General features: G+C 46.0%; 1 protein-coding gene across 3 annotated transcripts in view; it reads right to left on the bottom strand.

Annotated features, from left to right (window-relative positions):
- Window positions 1-19,647: 19,647 nt before the first annotated feature.
- PEBP4 (phosphatidylethanolamine binding protein 4) overlaps window positions 19,648-23,165 on the bottom strand; it is a 357,304-nt gene continuing 353,786 nt past the window's right edge. For all 3 annotated transcript variants that reach the window (XM_036748622.1, XM_036748623.1, XM_036748621.1), the window contains exon 7: window positions 19,648-19,973. In XM_036748622.1, the coding sequence (XP_036604517.1) occupies window positions 19,879-19,973 (95 nt within the window). In that variant the 3' untranslated portion in view covers window positions 19,648-19,878. The remainder of the gene's footprint in view (window positions 19,974-23,165) is intronic.

The following is a 23,165-nucleotide window of genomic DNA, read 5'->3' as shown; positions in this document are numbered from 1 at the left end:
GACGGGGGAGGAGGCCCGGGCGGCTGCAAGGAGGGTCGCGGGGCGGCGGGCCAAACGGGGAAGCTCCATAGAAGGAAAAGATCCGGTGACGCGGCGGTCGCGCCCCTTCTCGGGCTCGATTTGGCTGCCAATTCCGGTCTGTGGATTTGCATATTTTGGCTACAAGTGGAAAAGGGAAGAGAACGGAACCCGCAGCCTTTAAAGGAACCGCAGAGCCGGTCGCGTCACCCAAGGAGGCGGGCCGAAGGGCGGGAAGAATTAGCCCCGGCTCTTAGCCTCTGGGTGGAGAGGAGGGCCGGGATGGAGGTGGGGGAGGGGGGCAGGGTTGGGGAGGAAGAGGAGGAGGAGGAGGAATGGCAGCCGCCAGCTGCGCCCTCCCTCCGCATCCTAGTCAGCTCCTGGGGTCGCGGTGCCTTCGGAAGCGGAGCCTCCCACGAGGGGCAGGGTCTGGACCGGACGGCGCGCAGGGATGCCCCCTCTCTCCCCCGGAGGAGGAGGGAGGGAGGAAGTGGGAGGGCTCCGGCCACCCTGAGCCTGGATGGGAGAAGCCTGCAATCCGACCCTCCCCACAGCGCCCTCCACACTCCCACTTTCCTGTCCCAGGACCCCGTACTCCGGGAGTACAAAGCTGCAAGAAAGTCCCCCTGGCGAGAGCCAGCTGCTGCTTCCTCCCCTCCAGAGTGCCCTTAGCCTCCTCAGACAGTATCTGGATAGCCGGGCTATTCTAGGTTTGCCCTCCAGACTTACTGAGTTTTTGAGGAATAGGGCAAGGGATGGGGTCAAACAAGGTGCGGGGTTGGGGGTGGGAGGATATTCAGTTAAATTCCTTGATACTCTTGTGTGCTGTTATCTGCAAGAAGGATGTGAGTCTTCAAGGAGTTAATTAAAATTTGTTTTGGGGGGGATATAAAACACCTAATAGAAACAATTAGACATTCACCAAAAAAAAAATTCCCTTTCAGGCCTCATTGGGTTCTGTTGGCAGGTGTGGGGGAGGGCGAAGATACAAAGTTTGTATCTACCTTTGACTTCCGGGATAAGACACAATCCCATCTCCCCACCCGGGCCGTGACTATAACAACAACACAACTGGCTGAGGTGCTCTTCCATCTGAAGTGTTATGTTAGGGCCAAGGGGACAAAAGTCATTGAGAAGAACGCTGGAGAAGGTGATAATGGGACTTTTTAAGGATTAACAGAAATCTAACAGTTGTCTACGAATACCAGGAAACAACTAGGGAATAAAAAGAAGCGCTCACCACCACCCAAGTGCTCCATTAGACGTTGATCCTCCTGAAATACTGCTTTGGATCCAGTGAGGTGGATCTGAAAAGGGGAAGGCCTGCTGCTTTCAGAATGGTGGCCTATAATGAAAGAGGCCTTAGCTGTAGAGTCAAATGTCCTGGATTCAAATGCTGCCCCTGCAATTTAATGCAATTTGCTTTTAACTTAACAATTCACATTTTTTTTCTGGGCCTCAGTTTTTCATAAATTAAAGGGTCTAGGTTAGGTGAGGAGTTCTTAACTTGGGATCCATAGATCCCCATGGATAGAATTCATGAGGTCAGTGAACTTGGATGGCAAAAACAAATTACATTTTTATTTTCATTAACTCTAATAGAAACAACTTATCCTTCAATTACTTAAAAATGTGATTTTGAGAAGGGATGCCACAGGCTGCACCAAATTGTCGGAGGAGTCCATGACACAAAAATTTAAGAACCCCTGGATTCAATTAGATTCAAAGTCCTTTCCAACCTTATAATCCTTTGATTCGATGATTATAGGTTCACAGGCTGCCCCTTCTGTCCTAGGCTTCTGTAGAGCTGTTGCAGATAGTTTGGTGAAGTCTTCAAATCCAAGACTCTTATCACCCAGTGTCCAGTCTAGTCTAGATCTGCTGAGAAGATGGTTCCCACCACTCACACCTCTCCCTTCCCAAGGACATCATGGAAGAGCATAAGCTTAGGGGAGGGAAAGGGGCACACCTGTGTGAGTGATAGAGGCTGCCCCTGTAGACCCTGGCAACTCAGTTTCCTCTCATGCCAGGTCCTGAGTTCCTCATGGAAAAATGGTGCTCATACCCTTGCTCTGGTGGAGGGGCTGAGGATGTTTGTCTTGGTTTCATTGGCAGGCCCAGGTGAGATTGCTAAGGGCCTAATTACCTGAGCTTGAAGTCCTGAAACGTGTAGCAAAGCAAGTAGGCACTGGCTCAGTGTGTCCTCACCCTGGGAAATGGTGAAAGGCAAGCCCAGCCCCTTTGGTATGGGGTGCCAAGAGAACCCAACCCCTGGCTCCTCTCTCTCTCTCTCTCCCTCCCTCTCTCCCCTAAGATGTCAGCCAGTCCCACTAGCTGTACCTTGGAGGTGGCATGGATGGATGGATATAAGCTCAAGGGACCTAGGAGCTAGTGACTTCTTTTCCTTCGCAAATGCACAGAAATTGCATTTCTTCCAGCCTTTCGATTTCCTAGTGGGGTAAAATTTCCTGGAAGAGGGTTGGATAGAGGTGGTATGACAGTATCTCTGTCCAGGATCACCTTACTTTTCCTCTCCCTACTCATTCACTACCTTCTCCTTTGCTCAAGGTGTCCAGCAGAGTCAGGGGGTACCTCCTCTGCCATGAAAGTGTTCAGATAAATTCCTTCACACTGAAGTGTTAAAGACTTAATGAGTTGGCTTTTCAGTGGGGGACTTGCATTTTTAAAGAGTACCATCGAGCAGAGAATGTGCTTTACCAGAAAGGATTAAGCTTGCAGTTTTAGAATGTGAGACCCGGTCGAGGACCGTGGGATAGGTTTTTGCCAAACAGGGCGGTGGGGGCTTTTCATGCCCCTTATATTATAGCTACCTACATTATCTATGTATAAGACCAGTCCTATATGTGAGGGCCTCATGGTTGAGAGACTGTCCCCCAAATCCCCAGCTGGTGAGCTCCTACCGTGTTTTCATTTTTTTTGTGCTGCCCCTCTTCCAACCTCCCAGATTATCCCCAGGGCCCTGAGGAGGACTGAAAGTTCCCCAGTAGGCCTTCTACTAATACTAAATCTTGGTGGTATCTCATTGACAAACTAAGAGGCTAAGGTATATTCAGAAACAGAGAGAGACAGGCAGAGTGATTGGGGCAGTAGAATACTGGATTTGGAGTCGGGGACCTTGATTAGAATTCTAACTCTGTCCTCTTACTACCTGTGTGAACTTGAGTAAGTCAAGGTCTCTCCAGTTCAGTTTCTTCATCTACAAAATGAGGGGATTGGACTAGGTGATCCTGAGGGTCCCCTCTAGCTCTAAATCGGTGGTATCATGATGTATATGGTTCCTGTGGTTAGTATTTATCAAGCACCTACAGTCTGTTCTTTTCTTGGTGAGTCAGACAGAGATTCAAGAGATTCCTGTCCTTAGAGGGCCTGGTTGACACCCAGATCTAAGAGAAAGGGGGAAAAGATGGTGAAGGAAGATGAGATGAAGGAGGTAAGAGAATGAACAAAATTGTAAGGAAATGAAAGGGAATCTTTATGGCTAATATCACAACCACCACCACTATAATAATAATAACAACTTACATTTACTTTAAAGCTTGCGAAGTATCTTGTCTGCATGTATATTATCTCATTTGAGCCTTACAATAATCCTTCAAAGGAGGTGCTAGCCTATATCCACAATCACCCATCAACTCTGCCATTATAATAACCACAATAAAAATACAAAGCCACATTCATAGAGAGTTTTCAAGGCTTACAGAGTATTTTCCTTGTGGTAATACTTTGAGTCAGGCAGTCTAAGTGTCACTTTTCCTATTTTATAGATGAAAATACTGAGGTTTGAGAGGTTCTGGCATGATTTTTGGGCATCAAGATTCAAACTTAAGTATTCTGACCCCAAGATGAGTATCTACTTCTGCCCCATCCCTAATACCACTGTCATCTAGCATGTGCCATATGGAGAACACTATGTTGCTTACTGAGGATATAAGGACATATGCCATGGTCCATGACCCCAAGGACACATAAAAAGATGCATAACAGTACAAGGCTGGATGTGCTGCCCAATTCATTTGCCCGTTGCCCAGACTGAACTACTTGCTGGCTCTTTGTCTCTTCTTGCCTTCTCCTGTCTCCATGTATTTGTGCACACTGTCACCAGTTCTTAGAATGAACGCCCTTCTCATCTTCACTTAATGAAGTCCCTTTTCAAGGCCCAGCTTACCAATCACCTCTTCCTTGGAGCCCTCCCTGATCTCCTGGGTGAGAAGTTATCCCTCCTTTAATCTCTGTAGCCACTCTGTTTAACTCCTCCTCTGAATGTCATCAGTTTCTAATCTTGTATGATAAGTATCTGTCTACCTGTCTCACCTTCCCCTGCTCATCCCATCTTCTTCCCCATTAGGGTGTAAGCTCCTTGGGGCAAGGAAATAGGTCATTTTTTATCTCTTTGTACCCGGTGCTGAGCACAGTGCCTTGCATATATTATGTTCAGTTAATTTTTGTGGAATTGAATTGATGTCAAGAATGGGATCCTGAACATTTAACTAGAATTAGAAGACCCTCCTTGTCACCCTGATTCTGTCATTTGGTTGAATGAGTTTGGGCAAATCACCTTCTGAACCTCAGTTTTCTTACTTCTTTACTGATTTGTGAACCTCAAACTGAAAGGTAAATTCTGTCAGCATAAGGTATTATTCTATTAATTCCATGAGGGCTGGCCAAGACAGCATTTTACTTGTGTGTCTCCAAGAACCCAGTGTGGTACTTTGTATGTAGCAGATACTCAATACGTGTTTGTTCAGTGCACATGCCAGGCACTTGAATGACTGGCAGTCCAGGAGTTCAGAGGCAAGAGAGAAGGAGATCTCTGACTGGCGTGAGGTAGTCAGAGAAAGCTTCGATGAAGATGTTTGTTGAAGGAAGGGCAGGATTTGGATAATCAGAGAAGAGTCCGGATGGTGCAGATTTATAGAACTTAGGAGCTTAGGAAGCTCCTATAGAACTTAGGAAGAGACATTAGAGGTCCAAAAAACGGTTCCCTAATTTTATAAATAAGAATGCTGAGGCCCAGAGAGAAGTTAAATGACTCACAGGAAGTCCCGTGACTAGTAAGGTACAAAGCCAGGACTTAAAACCCAGGTCTTCTGATTTTAAGCCTAATGTTCTTTCTGTTACAATGGAAGAGGAAGGAGAAGGAGCTGGAAAAGTCTTAATAGGAGGTCAGGGAGGGTATCTTTGCTGAGAAGGCTGACAACAGAGGGATGGTATATGTGTTGTTTCCCAATGCAAATCTGAAATCTTGCTCAAGTTCTAGGGTACTCAGGTGGCCTAGTAGTGGCCCAGGGGATCAATCTCATGACCTGAGGACTTGCTGTATTAGTGCAGAGGGTATGTGGAAATATTCAATTGAGTCATGTGTTCAGGTGGGTGTCATTCTCTCTGGGGGGTCATGGTGGGACATCCCCTCTTCAGAGTAAAGAAGGATGAATATCTATGTGAAAGCGACCCTCAGGGGATGGAACTTTTGGAAAGAGGAACTTGGTGGTTGTAAATCAACCAGAACAGAGAAAAGTGAATGAGTATGAGATACACACAGACACAGAGAGAGAAGGGGGGGGGGGAGAGAGAGAAAGAAAGAGAGAGAGAGAGAGAGAGAACGAGAGAGAGAGAGAGAGAGAGAGAGAGAGAGAGAGAGAGAGAGAGAGAGACAGCATCATCAGGAGGGGAGAGAAACAAAGACTGAAAAAGGGAAAACACAGAGTGAGAAAGGTCAATACAGAGAGAAACTGTTGGACACTCAAACAAGTGTTTGGGTTGGAGGGAGGGAAGTGGGGAGAAGAGAGGAGATGGATATAGATATACAGAGAGGAGAGACAAAGAGAGAGAGAGAGACAGAGAGAGAGAGAGAGAGAGAGAGAGAGAGAGAGAGAGAGAGAGAGATAAGATGAGACAGAGACAGACAGAACTGGAGAAACAGAGAGACACAGAGGTAGCCAATAATAAGAATCAGAGAGAATGAGTTGGTAGAGCTCAGCTATTCATCTCGTCATTCTCCTGGCAAACAGTTTCCTTTGCTAAGTGTGAGGAGGAGCTGCCCAGGCCCCACCTGTGGGACAGGTGCCTGAATTCCACATTACTGGTTGATCAGTCTCCTCCTTACCCCGTAGGGAAAACAATTGGGAAACATGGGGATTGCAGCCTTCCGTAAACCTTGCACTCCTATCAGCTTCCAGTTACAGGGCCCTCCCCTGAGTGAGAAAATCTCTGACCCTTTCTCTCACTAGGTGAGGCATCTGAGGCTGCCCATTTGGTTTCTTGGGTGCAGATCAACAAGGTCAGAGATCTGGGAACAGAAAACTAAGCCAGGTTCATCACTAGATCCCCTGCCTCTCCATAATAGCAACCCAAGAAAGGAAGGATGAGAGAGAAAAATATTTATTTTTACTGGGTAATGGGTGGGGGGGGCAAGAAATAGATGATGAGAGAAGCGAAGAGGGACAGAAGAAGACACAGAGATATAAAGGCACATCCGTCTCTCTCCGTATACATCTATGTGTGTGTATGTTTAAAACTTTTTTAAGACTTTTAGTAACCGTGTGCCTATGCATATATGTGTGTTTATGTTAATATATGTGTTTATATATGTAATATTCATGTAGAGAGACAGAAAAACAGGTAGGGCTTGCTCAAAGGACCGAGATAACCCAACACATTATTGATGGACTAGGAAATAGACCCTGGCAGCTGTTTCTCAGAAGTGGTACCAGGTAGACAGAGGCTGAGATACTGTTTCTTCTCCTCATTTCCCTCTAAAGAAAACGCTTCCTGTCTTGTTGAAATTCTCTCTACAATAGAAGAGGAATGGGTCCTATGTGGCATAGTGCTGGGTGGGGGTAGGGTGGAACCACCTTCTTTCTGGATTTCCTTCCCATTTAGTGGTCACATTTCTTCATCTATTGTTGTTTGGTCATTTTTCAGTCCTATTGGATGCTTCAGGACCCCATTTGGGATTTCCTTGGCAAAGATACTGGGGTGGTTCACCATTTCCTTCTCCAGCTCATTTTATAGGTGAGGAAATGGAGGCAAACAGGGTGAAGTGACTTGCTCAGGGTCACACAGCTAGTAAATGTCCGAGGTCGGATTTGAACTCAAGTCCTCCTGACTTCAGGACCAGTGCCGTACCTACTATGCCACCTACCTGCCCTGATATAGTGGAAGGAGCATGGGCTCCGGAATCAGAGAACCTGGGTTCAAATACTGTTTCTGACATTTATTATCTGTGTGATCTCAGGCGGGGCACAATCTCTTTGGGTCTATTTTTCTTCATTTGTAAAAATGAGGGGGAATGGACTAGATTTTCCTGAGGATCCTTCTAGTTCTTGATCTATTATCATATGACCCAGAAAGATCAATTTCTGCTGTTCTCCCACCATGTTTAGGATTTCCCTCCAGAGGTGGCGTCCACAGACCCTTCTGGCTTCAGATTTCCAGAGCATGTCCCAGCCAGGAAGGAGGAGGACTAAGGCAAGGTGTATAAAGCAACCAGGCACTGGAGTGAGGAGGGGTGGGAGGGAATTAAACAAAAGCAATGGAGAGTGATGGTAATGTTAACTGAGTGGCAGCGGCTCTTGGCCCTTTTCATCTTCAAAGCACCAAATGCACAATAATTAAACCAGGGTGTGTATGTGAATGGAGAGCCGTAAGTTCTACAGTTCAGATAGGGAAACTGAGGTCAGTGAAGACCGAGAAAAGTGACCTAAAGTTGTGAGAGAAATAAGAGGTGATAAGTATAGTGGAGTTGGAAAAAATACCTATCCTGGGTTGGAGTCATTAGTCTGTTTGCTAGTCGGTGTGGCCATGTGACTGTGGGTGCTTAGCCTTCATTTCTTCAGCTATGAAATGGGGATAATGATACCGTACTATTTGTTGCCTGTGATTGTAACGAGGAAAGCACTTTGCAAACCATAAAGGGCTATATAAATTTGAAGCGTAATTATTTTGTGCAGAGTTAAAAAGATCAGGGCCCATAATTCTTCCAAGTTTGACTTTTATTCACAGCAAGGGTACCTCCTGTTACTAATTTAGAAGATGACGGAGTAAGCTTGACAGAGGTATGAATTGAGGCCTTTGGGGCAGAGAAATTCAAATTGGTTTGGATATAGTTGAGGAGGGCTTTTCACAAGGTCCTAGCGAAGGGTTAGGAAGCTGAGCAGCTAGAGGCCCACTGGTGAGCACCTGGCTTATGGTATTAGCTGACCTTGGGAAGCTGTGCTTCCTAGTTAGGATGGGAAAGGTCCAGAACCAAATTCTAAAACCTGACCTTCTTATCTTGTGGATTCATTTATAGTCAAGGCTTTCGGGGTCAATCAGTTCTATTTCTGCTTGACCCATGGGTTTTCTTTCTTCACCCACCCCAGGGATCCCAAAAGCATCAAATAAAGCCCCATGTGTTATTTTAAGATGGTTTTTTAAATTTAAATTTAATATAATTTTCTCAATTTCATGTAAAAATTAATATTCATTTAAAAAATCTTGAGTTTCAAATTCTCTACCTTTTTACCCTTCTTCCTTCCTTAAGAAGGCAAACAATTTGATATATATTGTACATACGAAGTCATAAAAACATATTTCTATATTAGCTATGTTGTAGAAGAAAACATAGACTGCATTTAGACTCCCATCAGTTCTTTCTCTGGAGGTGGTTAGTCCTTCACAGTTGTCTTGGATCATTGTATTGCTCAGAATAGCTGTCTTTCCGGTTGATCATCAAACCGTCATTGTATACAATGCTTTCCTGCTTCTGCTCACTTCACCTTGAACTAGTTCATATAAGTCTTCCCGGGTTTTTCTGAAACTGTCCTGTGCATCACAATAGTATTCCATCACAATCATATACCACAACTTGTTCAGCCATTCTCCAATAGATGGGCTCAATTTCCTATTCTTTGCCATTACAAAAAAAGAGTTGCTGTAAATATTTTTGTACATGTAGGTCCTTTTTCTTTTTCTCTGATCTCTTTGGGATACAGACCTTGTAATGGTATTGCTGGGTCAAAGGGTATGCACAGTTTTATAGCCCTTTGAAGCCCCATATGTTGTTAATGTCATCCCTGTTTTTACTAGGAAACTGAATTAAGAAAGATAAGGTAGCTGCTCCTGTTTTACGAACTGACCACAGAAACTGATCACAAAGCTGGGAAAAAAGAAGCCAGGAGTGTTTTGCCCCAAGTGTCTGGCCCCAGGGAACTCAGCAGCACCTATATACACACTCACCATGAGTCACTGACAGTACCAAAATACCTTCCAGTTTCTTCATCATACTGGCAGTCCTTGTGGGGATTTTTCATTAGGTCAATAATTAAAGCAGGTAAGTCTCATTAGTGACTGAGGCACCCAGCTTTCCTCTGAACTCAAGCCCAGTTTCAGAGCCTTATCAGCTCAGCCTTATGGGTCAGGCAGATTTGCCATTAGGTTCTCTGAAAAACTCATTTCTCAGATTTCTTGCCCTCCATTCTGTTGGTTTATTCCACCCTTATTCCCACATAGCTTCTCCCTATGACAGCCTCCCATTCTGAGTTCAAATTCTAATGGAGTCTGTAGGGAAGGACAGAGTAGGTGAAACACTCTGAATGGGTCCAGTCACTGGGTTGAAGGGTGGACTTGGGATGAGAACAAATGAGTTTGATTGCCAATTCCCTATGCTCCAATAACCTTTTCACTCCAGGTCTCTCAAAATCTTAGCAGACTGGTTCTTACAGGACATCATAGTAGGGGTCATTGAGGTTAGGGATTTTTAGAGGGCCCTCTCACCTCAAGGAACTAAAATGAATAGATACAGAATAGATGGTCTCTGAGTAAACAGTGAATGGACAGCCCTGGAAAACCTAGGCTATCAGCAGATGCAGAACCGATGGTGACGATGATGATGGGGGGAGAGAATCCTTCTAACATCCCTTTGTTAACTAGTCTCCCTTATTCTTAGACTCATATTGAAAATCATGGGACTTTCTTTTGAAGACACTAGCCTTTACCATTCCAATTCCTGCCCTATGTGGGTTTTACCCGTCCAATCACTCAGCATTCCTGGTCTATCCACTAAAGTCCCTTTCTGATCCTTCCTTGGAGCAGGGAGGTGACCTTGGTTTCCCAAAGGCTATGCCAATTGGAGCACAGGTCCTGCCAAGATGTCGGGGCTTTGCATCCAAGTGTGGTGATTAAGTTTGCCTAGCTAAGGTTGGAGAGACTTAATTCCAGGTTGATTGCCTAGTGATGAAATTTTTGGCCATAGAAACTCATGAAAACTGTCTACTAAAGTCTATAAAACTATATAAGTGTCATGAGCTATGTGAGTGGAGGGTGTATTCATAGAGAACATTTTCAATACAGTGAAGTACTGAAACTTAGTATACACTATCCTTTGTTGCCCCCGGTGAGACATAAGCTTCTTGAGGACAGGGGATGTTTTAATTTTGTCTTCGGATTCTCTATGTCTAGCATAGTGCTTGGCACAGAATTGGACTAGATTCTTATTTTAAAAAAACAGGAGGAAAGTACCCTGTTATGATTTGAATTTTACAAATAACTTGCTCACAGCCACAGAACTAGTGTCAGAGCTGACACTTGAACCCAGATCTTCTAAGTGCAATTCCAGTATCAAAGTACAATACACTGCTTCTAAAGTCTATGGAACGATTGATTGCTGTGGTGTGTTTACATATTAGAAGCCTTTTGGGATTCTTTACCCACTCCTGTTGTTGCTCCTTCTCCCTCCCTCTCCCAGTGTTTTCTATTGGTCCCTTGTGCCTTTGTCACATTTTACCTTGTATCAGTTATTCGCATCACCACCAACTAGATTGTTAAACTAAACCCGATGAAGGCAGGGACCAAGTCTTATTTATCTGTTCTGCCACCTACCCTTCCCCCAACCCAACCTTGAACATGGCCCTGCACATAATAATACTTTCAAAAGAGCTATTGAACACAAGATTTGGAGTCAGAAGATTAGGTGTTAAAACCAGAACACTGGCACCTGCTATCAGAGTATGTCGGTCAAATCATTTAGCATCATCTGGGCTCAGTCTTCTTCTGGGTAAAATGAGGAGGTTTGACTAAATAATCTCTAAAGTTCCCTTCCTATGACCTTACCCTATGTACAGTAACAATGGGTTCCACCGCAGGAAAAAAATCATGTAGAGTAGTAGAATATTAGAGGCAGAAAGGGATACCTAGTCCAAAAACTGGTCATTTATAGATGGGAAGACCGGAGAGGTGAGATTAAGGGATTTGCCCAGGGTCACACAGGCACCAAGTATCAGAAACAAGATGCAAACCTGTTCTCAGACTCCAAATCCATTGTTCTTCACTCTACTACCTTGAATTTTTGGCAACAGAATCATACTTAAAATGGTCTCGAGGTGCTCTCTACTTAAAGAAACCAGAGATAGTGAAGTCTTCTGCAGAGTGAATAATTTCTCTTGTGGATCCTGGCTCTAATTTTTTTTTTTGGCATTTCATCCCCACTTTTAGTAAATAGATTTATGGGAGGACATAATTAAGAGTGGTGTAGAAAGGGAAGGCAGGAGGAGATGCAATCTGCATTGATCTAGGAAGGCTAGTGAATAGGAGAGAATGAGTATAAAGAAGACTGCTCTTTGAATCCAACCTCTGACACCTACCAGCCGTGTGACCCTGAGAGTTACTTCAACTCTCAGATTCTCAGTTTCTTCATTTGTAAAGCACTTAATAAAGTTGATGTGAGAATCCAGTGAGAGTGTTATGTGGAAGAACTTTGTGACTATTAAAGCGCTCTATGGGGATGAGCTCTTATAAACGATGAAACCATGGAACCCTAAAAGTATCATAGAGTCCATCTTCCCTTTCGCACTTAGGGGAAACCCAAGACATTGCCTGCGAGACCAGTGTCCCTGGACGATTACTCTCAACCGTACACGCCAGACGTTGGAGCCCATGGACTTCAAAATTCACGAGAGAGGTAGATCGAGAGGCTCGGCTGTGACTCGGAGACACACCTCTTGACAGCTGGCGGTCTCCAGAAGTGCAGAAGCTACTTTCCCCTAAGGAAGAGGGCGTGGGGGAAGGGCTGCTCAAGTGTCTGTGTCAGGACTCTTGTGTGTCTGTGGGGTGGGGGAGGAGAGTAAGGGGTGGGAAAGGGGCAAGGGCAGGGATGCTGGCATCAGCAACCGGAGGCGGATCCGGGTGCCTTGGTCCTGTCTCTCGCCTATTCTTCTTGAGGGTTGGACGGGTTTGTTGCTGTTTTTGTTTCCTTATATTCCCAGAGCTTAGCTGAACACTTAATAAATGTTGGTTGACTGACCGCTCTTTGCATCAATATCTCTATTCTTCCCCAAGATGGGACTGAAGCTCTTCCCCCTGGCTTTCCTCCTGGAGAGGACAGGGCACCTTAGGGCTACGCGAAAAGCGTGGCTGAGGAAGAGTTCCGAAGTCTTAGAAGGGGCTGGGGAAGTGGGGCAGGTGGACAGGTGGTCAGGTTGAGGGGCTGGGCTGAGTCCCAAATCTCAGAACCGCAACTTCCTGTCTTCTCCTCCCCCATCCATCTATCCTGGCACTCTGGGCAGAGGCAGAGACTTCTTCCTGACCTCGAGCGAAAGAAAAAGTAGCCCCAGTGGAAATACGGACTCACCCCGGGACCTCGCCCCACTTCCCTTCCTCAGCCACTCTTGGGGCGGGCACCACAGGGTATTTCGGGCTCGAAAACAAAGCGTCAGATCTATTTGAGGGACTTTTGTTCCATTGGAGCCCAAGCTCGGGGCTCTGCGGCCGCCCCGGGCTCAGCCACTTCCCCCGGGACCTGACGCGTTTCCCCTCCACCGTGGCCCGATTTAGCAAGCCCGACGCGCCACTTTCAGCCTCAGCTTCTCCTTTCCCTCTCTGGCCTCTGCTGGAGATGGGGCCGAAGGAGGTGGGGTTAGGGGGAGGGGATCTTGCCATAGCCCATTAGTGGAAAGGGGAAGGTGGAAGATAAGTTTCCCAGTTTCTATCTGGTCAGATCCCCGCACCCTGCGCTCAGCTAGGCAGCTAGTTCTGGAGGGGGAGGGGAGTGGGGACAGCGGCGTGAGCTTTTGTGGTTATTATTCCACGGGACCGCTCGCTCACTCTTCTCGATCTCTCCCCACGTGGCCTCGTGTGTCCCTGTTAATGGGTGGTAGGCATGGGCATCGTTTGGAACACCGTGTGTAGACAGTTAGCACGGATGCCTAGAGAGCTCAGTGATGCTGTATGTTGTACTGTATTTGCATAGTGGTGTAAAAACCCTGGGATTTTGTGTGGGCTGCTGAATTTACAATATGTGCTCTATATGTGTGTCTCCATGTCCGTGTGTGTCACCCTACAGAATGTGTGTTTAGGGGGGACAATGGTTTAGTGATACAGTGCAAGGCACACTAGATCTGGAGTCAAATGGCCTGATTCTGCCTTTCTTATCTGTGAGAAATGAGGCAGGTCGCTTAGGATCACAGGTCAAGAAGAGAACTAAAAGGTTGTTTAGTTCAACCCTCTCATTTTTACAGATGAGGAAACCAAGGCCCACGTGGGTTAAATGGTCACACTGATAGTGACTATGGTGGATCTAAAACTCAAGTCCTGTGACTCCAAAATGATCATTCTTCATAGGATTGTGGATTTAGCTCAGGAGGGACCTTAGAGGTCATTTGAATCCTACTGTATCACAGGTTGCGTATGAGGAAACTGAAAGAGAAGTTCAGTGATTTTTTACAATTAGTGTCTGAGGTGGGACTTGAACCTAGGTCTTTCTGACTCCAACTCCAGTGCCATAGCCACTATGCCATGCTGATTTTCTGTAAAATAAGTGAGTTGGATTAAATAATTTCTAGAGTAGCTTACAGTTCAAAAATCCTATGATTCCTGTGGCCATGGACTCAGTAGACATAAGTGTTCCATGCTTGTATCTTTGGATTCTTTCTGGGGGTCTGGCAAGGGCACATATAAGTATTCACTTCTTCCTTCCAGATGACCCCTAAGTTTTTTTTACTGACACTCCTCTAGCCAGGGCATGTCTTCCACATTCCTTTCCCCTATCTAAATCCCATCCATCCAAGTTCCACTTCAAGTGTCCCCTCTTCTGGGAAACCCCTGAGCCTTTGGGAACCTCTTTCCCTTTTTGGAACTCTTTCTGAAGATCTTTGATAATGCCTTGCATGAAATGCTTTGGCTTTGGAGTCAGAGGGCATGGAATCAAATCCCATCTCTGCCATGCACTGCCAAACTTGGAGGCAAGCTGCTTGACCTCTCTGGCTTGAATTTCCTCATCTGTGTAATGAGGGGGTTGGTTGGCCTCCGAGGTTTGTTCTAGCTCTAAGTCTATGATTTGTGAACTCTTATGTTAGTTTTCTCTCCTCTCACTAATGTGTGGCTCTATATCAGCTTCCTTTTGTGTCAGTGCCTAGCACATGATAGGTTCTCAATAACCATTTATCATGAGCTTGCTGTGAGCAAATGCCTATGAGTACATGAATGAATGAATGAATACAAGGCCTCTAGTGTGTGGGCAGAAATGTCAGTGTGTCTGGGTCTGTTTATGGCCACTGCAGTATATACTTCCGGACTTCACAATTGTTGGGCGTGTTTCATATCTCCGCTAAAGGAAATGCAAACACCTAACTTACTGTCTTTGAGGCTTCCACTTTCACTTTATGAGTGGAGACAAACATGGTAGGTGTACCAAGGTGGGGGTGGGAATCCAGATTGTCTGTCTAGGAGAAATGAGAGCTTCTGAAAAGCTCACCAGACTCCTGGCAAATAGCCCTAACTCCCTTTCCTTTATTTAACCCAATGGCCCCTGGTCAGTGAGTTAATGGTTATTTGCTAGGGAGGAAAAAAGGTCATTTCTTCTTCATCTTTATCCTCACTATAGGGAAAACCTGGCTCCAGATAACTGAGGTAAAAATGGTGGACCCTTGGACCTCTCAGTCCTGTTGCTCAACACTCCTCTTTGGGCATTGGAGGTGCACAGACCTCCTTTTGACTTTCCAAGCCTATACCTTATGATCCTGCCTCCTAAGTGAGATTTTCTATTCTGAGATTTTTAAGCCAAATGTTCTCCATTCTTTTTCATGTTACAGTACATTGTGAGTCTCTATTTCACCCTGCCCTCTCCCCTCCCCCCAGGAAGGGTGGGCATCTGCAGGTAGTGAGCTGTGGAAGACCCAGATGCCACTCACTCCCACCCCATGCATCTCATGGAATCCATCTTAGAATTGCAAAAGACATTAGAAACCAAGCCCTTCACTTCACAAAGTGAGGCCCAGAGGGGTGGAGGGTCGAGATCACACAGCTCTCAGCTAGCTAAAGGAGCTGGTACTCTTAGAACAGTAGGATTTTCGAATTGGAAGGGATAGTAGAGATCCTTTAGTTCAGCTGGATTTGTCTTAGAGAGGAGACTATTAAAGCCCAGAGAAGAAAAAAGACCCACCCAAAGTTATAGTGTGTACCACCAGGCTAGCAGAGATTCAAAACTCTTACTCCAGCTTTTAGCACAAGACTTTTCCACCAAGTCATACTAGTAAGTCTTCTATCCTTCTCTATCTTTTTCACCTTTTCCTTTCTTCTCCCATCCACTCACCCCTTCCACCCCCCCCCCCATGCTTATGCCTTAATGGGCCATTGGCATTCATGAACTCTGACCCAGTTACTGGCACTCAGGGCCAAAGGGACTTCTGATCACTAAGCTTGGGGGTGGGGTGGGTGTGAGTGAGTATGTGTCTTCATAACTACAGCCCCTCCATTGTTCTTCAGTAATTGTGGGATCTTCATCTTCCTCTGCCCAGAAGTTCTTCTTTCAACCCTGAAGTCAAGTAAGTCAAGTAGTTCCTTTCCCTAGGAAACCTCAGCTCACAGTCTGTAAAATGGTGATTATGAGTACCCTAGTAAGGCAGAGAAGTGGTATTTGGTGTGTGTGTGTGTGTGTGTGTGTGTGTGTGTAAGAGACAGACACAGACGAGAGAGAAAAGAGAGAGAAAGAGAAGGACCTCTCCTGCCCGTGCCTGCAGGTGTGTAAATGGGAAAGTTAATTAGCGACTGTTTGAGATGCCAGGATGAAAGGTGCCGGTGGGGACTAGGTAATTTCAGGTAATATCAGGACAGCCTCCTCCTAGGTGGGCCTGGAGCCAGCCCCTGCTCATCCTGGGAGGGGGAAGGATGGGGAAACAATCCCTCACCCCACTCCTGATCCGAGGATCACACCCCCAGAGGGGCTGGGGGAAGGGAGAATTCTGAGCTAAGGGTCTTTGTCTTTATAGGGAGTTGCTTGTTAGTTGCTAAGGAACTGTAGATCTTGGTAGATCCAAGTCTCCATTGCCTCATCCGACTTGGGGAGTGGGGTGCTGGGTAGAATCCACTGAAGCTCAGGGAGTCCATCTAGAGCCCTCAAGTCCATTTGCCTAGTACCCAATCCCATGACTTCATCTGCTGGAAATCCCTGCCCCTTTCTGTTAACCCAGAGTCAAAGGATTTACAGCTGGAAAGGACTTTAGAGAGGTCCAATCCTCCCGCTTTAATATGAGGAAACTGAGTCTTCCTTCAAGGTTCAGTTATAAGTGCTTTCTCCTCCACGAAACTTTCTCTGACCCCCCCCACCACCAATTATTAGTGCTCCCTCCCTCCTAAACTTTCCATGTACCATGCTTATTTTCATACATAGTCTCCCTTTTCCTACCCCCTCCCCCACCCCCAGTAGATTATTAACTTTGAGGACAAGGACAGTTTTGTTTTCTGTATCTTCAATGCCTTGAGCAATGTGTTGCCCATAATAGGTATGGTTTAATTGTCTAATTGAATCAAGTTTCAGAGAGATGAATGGACTTGTCCAAAGTCATAAGGCAGTAAACAACAGAGCAGGGGTTTGAACCCATTTCTCAGACTCCAAATCCTGTGCTGTTTCCAAACAACAGCAGCTTCTCAGGCCCACCCCTAGTCCTTATCCTTCTCAATCCTGCTTGGGCAGGTGGACACACACACACACACACACACACACACACACACACACACACACACTCTTGAACAGACCCCACCCCAAAGGGCAAGGAAAAACAGGTGTGGTGCTGACAGCTCATTGGAAATTCAGAGGAACCCTAGTATGCATACCAAGCCTTCTTCCCTCTGTACCTGGAGTCATCTTTGTTATTATCGTTTTTACGTGGAAGTTTTCCAAAGTGACTGGCTCTCTCTCTCTCTCTCTCTCTCTCTCCCTCTCTCCCTCCTTCTCTTCTCTTCTCTTCTCTTCTCTTCTCTTCTCTTCTCTTCTCTTCTCTTCTCTTCTCTTCTCTTCTCTTCTCCTCTCTTCTCTTCTCTTTCCTCTCTCTCCCTCTCTCCCACCCTCTCTTCCCTTCCTTTCCCTTCCCTTCCCTTCCCTTCCCTTCCCTTCCCTTCCCTTCCCTTCCCTTCCCTTCCCTTCCCTTCCCTTCCCTTCCCTTCCTCTCTCTCTCCCTCTCCATACACACACACACACACACACACACACACACACACACACACACACACACTTTGTCGGCATCCTCCCAAAAAGCAGTCATCTCAAAGCAATGGTTCTTCTTTGGGAAGGAGTTCTAGAAGAATCTAGCCAGAGGACAGGATCCTGCCTGGGAGACAGTGACAGCAGAGCTCTTTTCTGGGCAGTCCCTGGCATTGCCATGAGGGGCCTAGGACCAGGATGGGGCAAGGAGGGGAGATGCAGAAGTTTTGGCATAGCTCCTGCTATCCATTTCCCCCAGTGTTTGACTCACTTTGTCTGGGGTGTAAGTGGAGGGAGCTGGGTTGGCTTCAAGTAGTTGGGGGTGGGGGTGTGCATGTATGTTTCCCAGTAGATGGCTTGGTTTCAGACTCTTTTCCCAACTGGTTGTCATCACCTTATCCCTGGCCCAGGAGTAGTAATTCTTCTATATTTCTTTTCAATGGGCCTGTTATTGGGGATCTCAAAGCAATTTGTAGCTTCCATCTTCTTAGACCGAGTAAGAGGAAGATACAGGGAAAGTCTGGGGAAAGGGACTTTGGAGCCCCCCAGAAGGGTGTGGCTTAGCCAGTCACAGAATACACAGCATAGATCAGTTTCTCTTATTATTAATATTTTTTTTTCTTTGAGGGTGGAGTGGAAAATGAGATCAGGAGCTTTCTCCTAAAATTGATACAAAACTCCAGAATACAAGTGAGAATGGTGGGGGGACCAATGAAAAAAAAGCAAAGAAAGTCGACAATTTCCTGGAAGGATAAACATCCGATCTACCCCACCCCCAAATAAACACCCTCACCACAAAGAAGGAAGAGCACCACAGGGAAATCTGTCTGTGTCTGGATTTGGTGCAGCCCTAGGAAGCTTAGCCTCTCTTGTTTCTCCTGGCACTAACCCAAACAGCCAATGACACCCTGGTGCTGGGGGGAGGGTAGAAGAGGGGGGAGAGGGTGATGTATAGGGAGATGTTGACACACTAAAACAGTCCCCGTTGCGGCTGCCTTCCATGACATTGTAAACGGTCACTTCCTTTTGCTTTTTTTAACTCAGATTGCGGGCTGGCGGGTGCTGTGGGACCCGATTTTACCACCCGTATTTCCTCTTGGCCCCTGGGTTGATCTCAAATACAGTAATCACACAGCCTTAGCGTCAGAAGGGACCACAGAAGAGAGTCTCTGACTTTGTCTAGTTCTGGGGTGCCTGTCCTTTGGAGCCTCCAGCAGATGTTTTTTCAGGCCTGTTCAGTGATCTCCAGCCAAGCTGGGGGTGCTCAGGGGGGAGGTGGCTAGTGTCTGGCAGGGCTGTTTCTACTGCTCTGCTAAGGTGGGGTGTGGTAAGAAGGTGATGATCCTGAGTTCTGAGGCAGTGCCTTCCATCAGATGACCTCAAAGCACTTTGCACACAAGCATAATTAATATCAGCCATAAGACTGGGCCAAGGTAGGGATGGGGTGGAGATGGGGAGGGGGCAAGGATGAGGAGCTGGGAGCCGGGAGGGGTGGTGGGAGACCGGAAGGGTACAGGGGGAGAGAACTGCAGTGACTTTTTTTTTTCTACATTATGAGTCAGACTCTGTAGGGTAGCTAAACCTCAGGGACTCAGAGGGGAAAGCCTCTGGAGCAATGTCAAATGGAAGGGAGAGTGTGACTGATTAATTAGGTAAGTGAAACCCGAACCATGCCCAAACTGAGAGCCATCCTCTTCAGGAGTTCTTAACCTGGGGTCCTCCAACCCCTAAAGTGTTCTTGGGTAGATTTCAAGGGGGAGAGGAAAAAAAATCTTCCTTTTTAGGAACCTCTAACTGAAATTTAGCATTACCTTTAATTCTCTTGAGATGTGATTCTGAGAAGGGTACAAAGGCTTCCCCACATCGCCAAAGGAGTCCAGAACACTTAAACAATTAAATCCTTGATTTAATTGAACCCCCTCATTTTAAAGGTAAGAAAGCTGAGATTCAAAAGAAGGTGAGTGACTTGCTCAAAGTCTCCAATCAAGTTAACAACAAAGCCAGAATTAGAACCTAGATTTCCTGCTCCCTAGCTTAACACCCCTTACTCCTCTACTTTTGAGAACCTCCAAGTTTGTCTTCTCTCACTGACTTTTTTTTCCCTGCTGATTTTGGGAAGAAGAATGAGCACAAACCAACAGATCAAACTAGATGGCAACTGAAGATGTTATTTTTATTTTATTTTATTCTTTTTTTGTGGAGTGCGAAAGGGATACCAAACACGGAGGCCACAGCCTGAAGTTCTTCTCCAAGCTTGAGATGACCTTGCAGGGAGAAAGGGTGATTGGACAGAGGGCTGGTACCTTTGACAGAGAGCTTGGAAAGGAGCAAACCAAGCCTGATTCTGTCTCTGGTCATTCGACACTTTCTCCAGGCGCTTGTAGGTCTAGCTAAAAATCGTGATAGTTCTGGGTGAGGAACTGGTTGGCAGCCACAGGAGAGCCCAGGTGGAAATGCTTTATGAAGTCACTGATAGACCAGGAACCTGAAATGAACAGTAAAAGGAGAGTGAGGGAGAGATATTCAAGGTTTCTCTCTCACCATTAAACAGAAGGGCAACCATCAGGTATCAATTAGGTATATGAGGAAAGACTAATCATTTAATAGTTATTTTCCTTCAAAGTCACTGTGTCAGTGGTGAGTAGGGGTGATGGGGTTGGAGGAAGGGTAATCCTGTAAGCTTGTACAGTCTCTACCCTACTCCCCCATTCCCTCACTCTCAACAGATCTAATTTTATTGGGTAAAATTCTGAGAGGTCTTGGGGCCTGGAACTATTGCAAAGTGGAATGAATTTAAGGTTATTTTATGAACCCACTGGATTCTGGAACATGACCTTGATACCTCCTGTCTCCATACCTGGTCATTCTAGCTGCTGGGCCTGAGAAAGGTAGGAAGCATCTGTTTGACTCCCTCAAATATCTGTCTTTTCTTCTGCCTTCCCTCCCACAAAGAAAAAAACCAAACAAACCCACCACCACCAAACAAACACACACATAATGTAACATTTGCTGGTGGGGCAGATTAGGCAGGGGAAGTTCATGGCCAATGGCAAGGCTGACATGTAAAAAGACTTTGTCTCGGAACCTTTGGTGGGGATGGGAGAAGTAGTGATGAGGGCTGAGCAGTGTAGGTTGGGAGGTCCCAATCCTGGTGCCTGTTAGGGAAACTGAGGCAAAGCTGGGGTCCAAGGGAAGAGTTCTAGAGAAGGAAGATTTTTCTTTGGCAGGTAAGGACTGGGGGAGAGGGAGTTGTCAGGATAAATAAGGCGAAGCTGAGGGAAAGATAGAGAGGGCAGAATTTGACACATGAAGGGAAGTGTCAGTGTCCTGAATGTTGGCTCTATCGTGTTCTGGAGAAAATACAAAACCCCACAGCCTGGTATTTAGAGTGCTCCCCCAAACTGGTTCCCATTTACCTTTCTAGGCCAACTCTCTGCTCTGGGACATCTGGCCTACTAGCTTTTCCCTGTATCTGCCTCTGCCTGTTGCACAAGTCAGCCCTGCGGTCTGGTGGGTGCTCCTCTCCCTTCTGATTCCAAGAATCCAAGCCCTGCTCCTATATCAGGCCTTTCCTGATCCCCCAATCATTAGCACTTTCTCTTGTAATCACTCTGTACATACTTTGTCTTTGCTTACTTGTGTACTGCTGGGATGTAAGCAGGGACTGTTACATTTTTGTCTTTGTAGCCCAGAATACAGTGGCTTATATGCAGGTGAAATTTGGTGAAATGAATTTGAGTAAATGAGATTCCTCACTCAGGACCTTGCATCTTAAAGGAGGCTGTTGGGGGCAGGGCAATGCTTAACCCAAGGAATGGATTTCTAATTGTGGAATTTCAGGCATCTGCTGTTGGAGATTTTTGAGGGGGAGGGATGAGGCAGGGCTTCTTAAAGCCCCTCAGATCGCAGCATTCTCAATAAATACCCAATTGAGAAAAATGATGTTTTTGATGATCTCTCCACAGTTGGGGGAAAAAACATTAAGGGTGTTGGTGGATCTGCTATCCCCAGCCAAATGGTCCACCTGAGGCATTTATGCCCCTTTCATCTCCCCTGGGTACTGCCAGGCTCACATGTCGACAACTTGAGGCCACAGCACTTGCCCAGCCAGCCTCTCAGGGAGTGCCCAGGGCTAATTTCCTGGAGAGGCAATGTGGTATATGGCAGAGAATTCAAGACTTGGAGTCTGGAGCAAGGGGGGTGCAAATCCTGGCTGCAGTGCTTAAACAGCTTTGTGAGTTTGGGAGACTCTCTTACAGTCTCTGCCACTTTCTTCATCTGTGAAATGTGGGTGAGAATACTTGCCCTATACACCACACAGGTTATTGTGAATACATCTCTTAAAATAAGGGAATGTGGGGCACCTAGGTGGCACAGTAGATAGAGCACCGGTCCTGAAGTCAGGACGACCTGAGTTCAAATCCCACCTCATAGTAGCTGTGGGACCCTAGGCAACTCTTTTAACCCTGATTGCCTCCAAAATAAAAAAAAAAAAGAAAGAAAATGAGTGAATGAATGAAAAGCTTCTATCATGTGTGAAACACCTAATAGATGGGGATACAAAGAGGAGAAGGGAGATAGCTTGCTCGTAAGGAGTTCACACTCAGATATTTTCTGGCTAGTATTCCCCAGAACCAAGGCACTCTGAGGGCATGATCAGCCCTGGAGGCAGTATTGGTCCTGGGCAAAATTGTAGAGGCAGTAAATAGTCAAAGGACTACATCTTTGGTGATTTTCTAGCACTGCCTTTCCCTTCAGCCTGCCCGATGCCCTCCCAGCCTAGTGCTTGGTTTCTCTCTCTTTTATCTTGAAATTATCAGGTGCACTCATTCACACTAGAGCTTTAGCATTTTGAGGTGTTATGCTGCCTGGGGACATTTGTAGGCCCTCGGGGCAGGAGAGGGAAAAGCTCAATTCAAAGGAATGCATTCCTCGTGGAGGAATTTCAGGCATCAATGGGAGATATATATATATATATGTATATATATATATACACACATATACACACATCTATATACACATACATAAACACACATATACATACACATATATACATATACACATGTATACAAATACACATACACATATAAAATATATAGTATACATATAATGTACATATACATATACATCTATCTATGTATTTGGGAGGGGACAGCTCCTTAGGGTCCTCCGAATCATAATGTTCCAACTGCTTGCTCTGCTTTTGGGTAAAGTCAAGTCAACAGGCATTGAATAAGTGCTTATTATGTGCCAGGCACTAAACTAAGTGCTGGACCTAAAAATAAAAGCAGAAATGAAGACGATCCCTTCCTTGAAGGAGCTTTCGTTCTAATAGAGGAACACAACATAAAGTGGAGCTTAAAAGCAGGTGGTGGGGGAAGGTACCTGCTCCCCTAAGGGGCATGGTGATGATATCCCAAATGTGAAAGAGGGTTGGCCTGAGCCTTCCTCAAAATGGAGGTCCCTGGAGGAACTCCTCAATGGGAGAAGGGGCCTTCAGGGGCAGAGGACGAAGGAGGCAGCTGAGAGAAATGGTGCCTACGTCCAGAGAATGGGTAAAATGGGTAAATCTGGTCTTTGAGGGGTTGGGACAAGAATAAGGATTAAAGGAGTCTCTTGGAGTCACTCATTTTCCTCAGGTTTTGCTTTTTCAAACCGCCAGGGAATGGATTGGCCC

Source organism: Trichosurus vulpecula, chromosome 3 (genome assembly GCF_011100635.1).
Source record: "Trichosurus vulpecula isolate mTriVul1 chromosome 3, mTriVul1.pri, whole genome shotgun sequence".
Classification (NCBI taxonomy): domain Eukaryota; kingdom Metazoa; phylum Chordata; class Mammalia; order Diprotodontia; family Phalangeridae; genus Trichosurus; species Trichosurus vulpecula.
The sequence above is the reverse complement of the archived record's forward strand: the minus strand, read 5'-3'. Positions and strand labels throughout refer to the sequence as shown.